This window comes from Agelaius phoeniceus, chromosome 3 (genome assembly GCF_051311805.1).
Source record: "Agelaius phoeniceus isolate bAgePho1 chromosome 3, bAgePho1.hap1, whole genome shotgun sequence".
In the NCBI taxonomy this organism is placed as follows: domain Eukaryota; kingdom Metazoa; phylum Chordata; class Aves; order Passeriformes; family Icteridae; genus Agelaius; species Agelaius phoeniceus.
The window spans coordinates 70,832,740-70,841,712 of record NC_135267.1 but is presented as its reverse complement, the minus strand read 5'-3'; the positions used below and the strand labels follow the sequence as shown (position 1 = coordinate 70,841,712).

The window sequence follows — 8,973 nt, the reverse complement described above, 5'->3', positions numbered from 1 at the left end:
CCTATCTGCACATGGGAGAGCAAACAGGAGAGGAGGGAAAGATAATACACAGTATTTGCATGTGCAAGAATATACAGGGAGACTTGGATCTACTTTCTCTTGCAGCTCTCTTATGTTGCCTCCAAGCTTAACTCATTGACAGTGACTCTACTACATGAGGGGTTGTAAAAAGACCACTTTCCTGATCCTGGAAAATATACAAGGAAAATGCTAACATGATGTAGCAATGCTAACAGAGACTTCTGAGAACGTCAGCAGATCTTAGATTGCTTAATACATTTTATTATTAAGTGCCACCTTAACACTTTAACAAGTGTTAAGGCCCAAAGTGAAGTCCTTTAGCTGGACAAGGCAAAAAAGAGATACCAAAGGAAAAGAAAAACTCAAAGGAATTATTGTAGACCACAGGCTAACAACAGAAATTTTTCACTTCTATGTTGAGAACTTGCCAAAGAGTAGGACCTGACAGGTATCAGTAACCAACAGGTGGAAATACTTGGCCTTTAGGATGACAAAGTACATTCTGGGCATTTTTTAAAATGTAAATGTGTATTACTGATAACTAAAGAAAGACTCTGCCCTAGAGCAGCATTCCTGGTCAGTGTCTCTTGCCCATGTTGTTGCTGGTGTAAGAGGCTTGTTTTTCCTCACAATTTTATTTCTGAAGCTTAGGCAAGACTTAGAACTAACATCCCCACTGAGTATTTTTTCATGTTTCTTCATTTCTTCATTTATACATACGACTTTCGGCATTAAGGTTCTTTTTTTGTCTGATAATTCTATATTGTTGTATCACTTGCATTTTTTTTCATTTAGTATGTTGATTTGACAACAATTTTCTTTAGTCATAGTTAATATCTATAGCAAAAGAAACTTTCTAGAAGGGTTTATATTTCTGGAAGAGGTTCCTTAAACTTGTTTTCTACCTCAGATCTGGGACTTAAATCCATGCTGCTGTTTCCTTGCTCCTGACCTCATCATCCTTCTCCCCTCTATTTCTGCTCTTCTAGAATTAATTGAATGCATGGGAGGGGATAGCATTGCTCAAATCCCTCTCAAGGTAAGGGAGATGGTGCCTGCCTATAGAAAGGGTGGGGAAAATGTCACGGTTAGGTCTGTGCTCATAAGCAGCTTCCACAAAGTTTTGAAACCTAACATGTTAGACTTTAAATCAAACGGAATGAACCATGCGGTTTCAAAGTCCTTTAATGAGAAGAGAACTGTCTATAAAAGTCTTAAAAATCTATAATGATTTTTAAGAGATTGTTGACAACATACTGGGCTGTTTCTCTGTGTAAGTTAGAGAAAGCCAAGTAGAGCACTGGTCTTTGAAGGTATTTTACACAGAAAGATTCCCTCTACCCTTGCAAGAAAAATCTCACAAGTTTTGCTTTTTAATGAAAGAAAGTGACAGAATTGAGGCTGCTTTCTCCCAGCGATGGAGCCATGCCTGACAGCTGGATGCACTGCTGGAAGCTCTCCAGTGCCACTCGCACATCACACAAAAGGGACCTGTGCACGTCCCTTTTCTCTGCCTCATTGTGCCGTGGTGGCACTACCAGGATGCAGATGGCTGGGCTGATTGGCTTTGTTTTTTCATTGTCCACCATTCAGAGCTGCTCAAACCTTTCTATAATCCTCCTCAGCCACCACATTTTCATAGATCTCAAGCTGTGTCGATCACAAACCGTTGTGCTTGTCAGGAGAAGTGTAATCCCATTTACAGTGCACAGGCAGCAAAAGTATGCCTGGGGCTTGTGCTCTGACAATTGCCTTCAGCTCCTGGAGTCTGTATCTCTGAGCTTGTCTATCGACTGGTATGGCCCAGAGAACACCACCAGCCTCTCTTCTATGATTTTGATGTGTATACCTGAAAGGTGCATACTTAAGAGTTTTAAAAATGCTGCAAAATTTCGTAATTAAATAAATACAAAATATTTACAGGCACAAACCTGTAACTAGTTGAAAGCAGTTGATACAATTTGCCAGCAGTATGAATAAGCTCTAAGACTACATCCCCTATTGAATTTCCAGTCCTCTCATGCCTGCATTTTAGTTCTTCCAGGCATTTATACACTCTTTCATCAACAAAGATTCTCTAAAGATGCAAAAGGTTATACTCAGTTCACTCTAAGTGTGTTTGTTTTCACTGTCATGAAGACTTTGGGTTTTTTTTTAAGTAGTGAAGTCCAAAATCTTTGGTAAATATGTAGAACAAAGTTGTTGGTTTAATATCTTTAATAGGCTATTCTGACATTTGGAGTGTGCTTAGAACTGATCTCAAAGCACTCAGCTTTCTTTTACCTTCACGTAAGGTTTTGATCCTGGAAGAAAAATGTTAAGATCATAATTTAACTTATACAGAACAGATAATTTGTATTTGGATCACAGAAAAATCACCCTCTAAGTTGTGGGTCTACAAAATTATTAAAAATAAATAGTAATTCTTAAGCTCAGAGGAAATTCTGAAAATATGAAATAAGTTGTGCAAGTTAGTAATCAAAATTGGGCAAGAATCCAGCTGCAGCAAAACAGCACAAGTGGTAACTTCACAGAAAAGAGTGTCAAGACCTGTACTCTGAAATCAGATTAATCTGCTTTCCCCTTCAGACTTCTGCATGCAGTTGTAAATGCTTTGCTTGGATATATTTCTCTAAAATGCAACTCTTCTATAGTAACACAACTAATTCTACTTTCTTGTTTAAATAAGGAGTACTTATGTGAAAAACCCATTAGGAACTGCATCCTCAGAAATAAAGGCAAATAATATGGGAGATGTGTATTTTTGTAGTTAATATTGTGGAGATATTTAAAACACAACTCCAAAAGCTAAAAGTGGGCTAAAGACTTGTGTTTGATGTTACACACATGTAAGGTGAGTGTGTTGTTTGAATGCATGGGTGTGCAAGTAGAGTAACAAGCTGGTGAACAGATCCTCGGCACTGAAAAAATAATCAAAATATGAGGACGGCTTTGTTTGCTTCAAACACTGCCTGGTTTAAAAGATCTTTTTGTGAGAGTTTATCTCTGTGTGTGGGAGGAGCTGGGGAAGCAGTGGTTTGAAAACACATTCAAATATACTTGGAATAAACACCAGAACTCGATCTTAGAGTGTTTTTATTTCTTTTGCTAAGGATATTAATTTGGATTTAATCTTGCTGCAATTAGGAAGACGCTAGCTTCACTAAACCACCACATATAACCCCCTTCAGAAACCAGGATTCTCACCATGATGTGTGACTCCATGTCTGCACCTGATGTTTAAATAGGGCTAATTCCCCACAGTGCTAAGATCAGGTTTCTCACACACAGGAATGATGCCAGCTTTGTGTTCTCACCTGCTTTACTCACTGCTCTGCAACTCTAAGCTGCTCCTGGTATTAAAGGGAATGTATTAAATGGAACAGTATTTTGACAGGCTAATTTAGCAAAATAAGAACAATGCTCCGTAACAGAAAAAAGCCAAACCAAACAAAAAAACCCAAAAAACACTACATTTCAAGCTTAAGGACATGTTCACTGCAAATGCTTGAATGTTGCCTCCAAACACACCATATGTTAGAGCATCTCAAAAAAACACCTCAAAAATCTTGGTAATTGCAGGTGTGTGTCAGCCTTGGGATAGGGACACACATATTGGACTCCCAGCACTGTGCAATACTGTCAGCATTGAAACTAAAGCAGGGAATCCCAGGAAAAGGGACCTGGGATTCTCTAACACTGCAAAACACATTAAGGCTGAAGTTTTGTGTTGTTACTTCTTTGTTGGATGAATGATACCTTTACCACTCATCCACTCATTCCTCTTCAGTGTATCCTGCTTCAGTTGTGCTCCTTCGGTTGTTTGTACAACTGTAGTTTCTCAAGCAGACTGAACACAGTCTGAGGCTGGAAGGTTGTTGCCCTCTCTTCCTGCTGCTGTTCCTACATCACCCCTAGAGATCATTCTGCTGCAGATGAATTGGATCAGAGATCTGTTACCACTGATAACTGACTTTTACAGAAGAACTGTGTTCAAGGGCTAGCACCCACACAAGGATAAGGATGGAAACAGAAGGACAGCACAGGGTGGCATTTGGGACTAACCTTTCACAGCATCACAGAGTCAAACTGGCTTAATTTGATTGTGAAACTGCAAAGGATCTGGTGTATGTGAAATGATCCTTTTCAAAAGCACCCTCAAATCTGCAGCTTTTTTTTTTTTCCCCACTGACCTACTTTGCAGCAGTTACACAAACAACTGCATCAGCACAAGGACATGCTGAACTGTGGTACAAAGATCTGTCGCCACAAAGCAACTGTGTAGACAGTGAGCTTTGTAACCTGCATTGCTGCCAGAGGAAATTTTCACTGTGTTATGTCACATGACAAAAAGGGTGGAAGCTGTCAAAAAGTCAAGCAAGGAAATGCACCCCCTAAAATCTCAAAACATCTCATAATGTTTTCAAAGCATTGCCTACCTCTGTAATATATGCAAATTGTGTGTATTAGGGATCAAACTAGGCACTCATTAGGAATACCTAATTTCTGCTTCTGTTTAGTGTATTCCACTTCTGTTGTTAGGTTTTTAAAGAGTATGGGTTTCCCAACAACCACATCTTACACTGCAATTTTGGGACACATTTTTGCTCTAGGAGCTCAGGCTGACCACTGCAGTGGTTTGCTGACAGGTAAGGTCTGCTCTCCAATGTCTCCTGTCATTCAAAACTGGAGCATGGCCTCCTACAACTGAAGTTGGACTATTACAAAGTTGATCTGTGGGCTGCCAGCATTTATTCTGAAAATGAATGAGATATATATGTTACTTAAACATGACTAATTACATATAAATAAATAAATAAATAAACTTGATTTACTATTGACCAAAGGGACAGTTGATTATGAAAGTTTTTACATCACACTGGACTCATAGGAGTTTGTAATCACTGTTTCTGTGTCTCAAAAGAAAATTCAAGAGTGAATGTTCAGCTTCCATTTTACAGGCTTCCTTCTTTTCATATTTTCACCACTGAACCTGTTTAGATGACAATGCTCCCCAGGCTTGTTATTGGCACTTGAATTACTAACACGAAATGAGAGGATTGGTTATTCCTTTGAGCCACTCCAACTCTTGGCAGTACATTCTGTACACAGTGTGGTGATTGCAGTGTTGTTCTGTGAATATTTATTTCTTTTAGAAGGTGAGTCCTCACATAGCAGTTGAAAGGATATACCACCAAAAGTCAAACTCTTGTGTAAAAATATGTCACATTTAATTTGGTTTTTTTATCTGTCAAGAAAACTGTGACTTAAATTTGATTTCTTTAGTATAATTTTGCTTCCAGGTTTACATGACAGTAACGTGCATCCATACATCACTGCCATGTCCGGCTTCCAGCTTCCCTAAGGCTTATTTACAAGCCTCCTCCCAACACTACATTCGTCTCTAGTGGCAGCACATTTGCTTGAGTTTGAAAGAATCATCCCCCTACACCACATCCCCGCCCCGCTTCTCCTCGCCATGAGAGACAACTCAATTTTACTGAACTCGGCCTGGCTCCAAAATCATCCCTCCCCCCGGGGCATTTAAGGCGTCGCCTGGGTTTGTTTGTGTATCTGTCTCTCTGTCTGTCTATCGGCCAGGAACGACAGACGCCCGCCGCGGCCCTCACGCCAGGGGCAGCGCGCGCTGCCTGCCCCGCGCTCGGGGCGGAGCTCGTGCGTCACGGGCGGCGCGCGGGCCCCCGGCCGCGGGCGGTGACGTCTCGGCAGCAGCGATGGCTCCCACGGGGCCGACGGGTAACGGCCGCGAGCGCCGGGGGGCGCGGGGGCACCGCGGCGGGGGCGGCCGGGCGGGCTGTGAGGGGGCGGCGGCCGCGCCCGCCCTTCACATTCCCTGGTGCTGCCCGCGGCTGGGTGCAGGCAGGGGCGGCACTTACGCACCGCGTGTAACTTTTCTGCAGAAGCTGCGTGTGGCGTGTCGGGAGTGAGTGAGTGAGTGAGTGAGTGAGTGAGACAAAGAATGAGTGAGGGCGCTTTTTGGTGCCGGCCCCTTGGAGCAGCTGCATCCTGCCAGGGAGGGGCTGGGAGGGACCTCCAGGGTACCCGCAGCGACCCGTCCAGCGGCGTAGCTATGCCGGGAGAGTAGCTGGGTGGGAGGGGCTGGGTGTGCTCCAGATGCTCGGGACTCTTAAGTCAAAAGTGTCATTTCACGGGTTAAACAGAAGTCGTTGGATGGGGAGGATAAGTAAAAGTACAGCTCCTAATTGGCGTTGGTGTTTTAAAATGGACTGGTCTGTCAGTGGCTGCTTTCACTGGTGCTGCGGCCAGCAGAGATCCCAAGAACTTCCCCTTTTAATACTTGTGAGAAGCAACTGCTCACTTTGAAAATTTAAAAAGGTTTATTAAACCTTGACAAAAATACAACAAAAGGACTATATAAGGAAAAATTCGTAGTGCTGGAAACTCTCGTGGGTACCACGTGGCCCGTTTTCTTCAAGATGGATGCTGAGTCTTTTATACCCCTGGGCGGTGCATCCGCCAGCCCTGGCCCCTCCCAAAGTCTGTCAGTCAGCTCTTCCTTGCCATTTATCGGTGGAGACTGCTTTCCTGTAACTTGATTGGAGATGAGGTGTTGCCACCCCTTAAGCAACAAGCTTTTCCATTCCCAACTGTCCCGTGTGTCCCCCCCTTCTTTTTACCTGACCTAGACAACCCCGGCTGTCTGATGGTCACAATACAGGGGGAAAAGGGCACTATGGGGAAAACAGAGGACATCTAAACTACAATAACATAACTATACATCACTAAAGCTTTTCTTAATATTCACACAATAGTTATCCCTTAATTGTGAGAGCCAATCATGTCATTATCCATCTGTAACAATACTCATGAGGGAGTGCCTGGTGCTGAGCTTGTGCTTCAGCTCGGGCTGCATCCCTTGGCATGTGAAAACAGGCCTGCAGTCCTGCTCGGCACCCACTCCACAGCCAGCTTCTATGGCCGGAGGTTTCTCCAGGTTCCTCTGGCAAAGAGGATGTTGAAATGACCTGCCCTGCCCTTTCTCTCGTGCCACTTGGGGTCCAGCTGTGGGCTAGTGACTGCCCTGCTGCAGATCCGAATGGGTTTGGCTGAAATGGAAAGTGTGAAGGTGTTGTGGCAGCAGCTTGAGAAGCGGTGGCAGTGGGAGAGAAGTTCTGCATAGAAGCACAAATTGGTGACGGGGGTATTTGTGGAGCCCCAGTGAGCAGGCATGAGGCAGTAGGTGGTGGTGTGTCCTCTGGCAGCGAGGCAAAGGACCTGGGTTCAGGAGTGGGTTATGGAGAAGCTGAGCACAGTGTTCCTCACGAGCCTTTGAGGGGCAGGGCGTCCCCCAGAGTGAGGCCATGCAGGTCTGTTTCCCTGTGAGTCCTGCCTATAATGAATATCTGTTGTGGACAGTTTAATGTCAGAAGATGAACAATTGTGGTTCTAACACAGGGAGCTTTCTAAACCTAGGATTTGCATGTTTAGCTAGAGACAGTGGGCACAGCTAACAGGGCACTGCTATTCTGAAAATTCAGTGACTTTTGTAGTGGTTGTTTGCCTCTCAAGCTGACTTTGTAAATGCATTGGGTACGTAAGTATCTTGTCTGTCTGTTCTGTAAGAACTGAATGGTTCATAAGACAGCTGCTGACATGGAAGTATTAGCAAGGTGCACATAAGTGCCCAAGGTGAAGTGGTAAGATCCAATACTTCTCTCCTTGGATAGGCTGGGTAACAACATAGCAACAGGGCGCTGCTGCCCACTGTTGCAGAGGACCTGTGTAACATCTGTTGCTACAGTTCATGAAGCTCTTATTGTTGCCAGAGGGCATCCAGTTGAAGACAATTAAATTAATTGAGTAGCAAATAATGCTGAAGTTATCATGAGCTGTCTGTGGCAGGCTGATAGCAAGAGCATTCTTTCTAGGTACTAATACTGTAAATTCTGCATGCTGCACAGTAATTTTTTGAATGATGGGCAGACTTGTGCTTGGAGCTGTTGGGGGGAATGCTGATTTGTTGAATTTGGATGTGCAAATATAGAGAGGCCCTGTTTCCAGTGAAGAGAGGAGCTGGTCAGCCTAGGAAACAGCGGGTCCTGTAAGTGCCTCTCTCTCTGCATAGTTCCTCAGCTTGTGTTCTGGCACGTTAATGTGATGAAAACACTTTAATACTGTCACAGTTGGCTTGCTCCCTTAGAAGAGCTTTGGAAACAACTTGTAATCCTTTATTCTCTTCAAAGTACTTCTATACCAGACTATTTTATACTAAAAATAAATTTGTAATGGAAGTGCATCAATAATAAAAAGCAGTACCTTTTGAGAATCATTGCAAGCATCACAAAAGTTTGGTTTAGAGTAAATTGCAATCTTTGAAGTCCTGTTTCTTGTGGAAAACACACATCCCTTCAGTTCTGCACATGTGGTCTGTATGTGATTGAATTGGGATAAGGAGATGAAGGAACATCGTCTTGCCTTGTTCCCTGACTGTTTAGTTGCTTACATTGTGAAAAATGAAAGGTTACAGTTGGGAGAAGTTTAAAATTGTTGGTGAATGACTGTAGGGGTGAACAGCTACTCTACAAGGAGTAGAAGTTCTTGTAACTCAGATAATTTCTCTGTTGTAGACAAGTCATTCCCTTGTTCATATGATTTCAAGACAGAGTGTTTACCTTGGGGAAGTGAAGCTGGGAATTAGGATTTTTTATTTTGCATTCTGTATCCCATTGACTTTTAGGCCAGTGCTGTTATTTTTGTTCATTTGGTTTGGTCCTCTAAACTAGTTCCAGCCCTACAGCACTCTGTGGTAATGGGCTCTATGTTTTAAGTTTCAGTAGAGTGTAAAATCAAGGTAATTGGTCCTGGGTCCTGTTACCGCTGCTGGTTTCCTTCTGTTTCTTTTATGGCAAGAGAAGCAGCTTATTTTCCTGGACACTTCTGAATGGAAAAGGATATCCATTTCCCAAAGCT

At 43.1% G+C, this 8,973-nt stretch overlaps 1 protein-coding gene across 3 annotated transcripts in view; it reads left to right on the top strand.

The window, feature by feature from the left end:
* Positions 1 to 5,564: 5,564 nt before the first annotated feature.
* Positions 5,565 to 8,973, top strand: part of MTR (5-methyltetrahydrofolate-homocysteine methyltransferase) — a 51,085-nt gene continuing 47,676 nt past the window's right edge. Inside the window, exon 1 of one of the 3 annotated variants that reach the window (XM_077175566.1) lies at positions 5,565 to 5,778. In XM_077175566.1, the coding sequence (XP_077031681.1) occupies positions 5,757 to 5,778 (22 nt within the window). In that variant the 5' untranslated portion in view covers positions 5,565 to 5,756. Of the gene's footprint in view, positions 5,779 to 5,955; positions 5,974 to 8,973 lie in introns of those variants that run through there. The other 2 variants (XM_077175564.1, XM_077175565.1) reach the window with 2 other exon arrangements.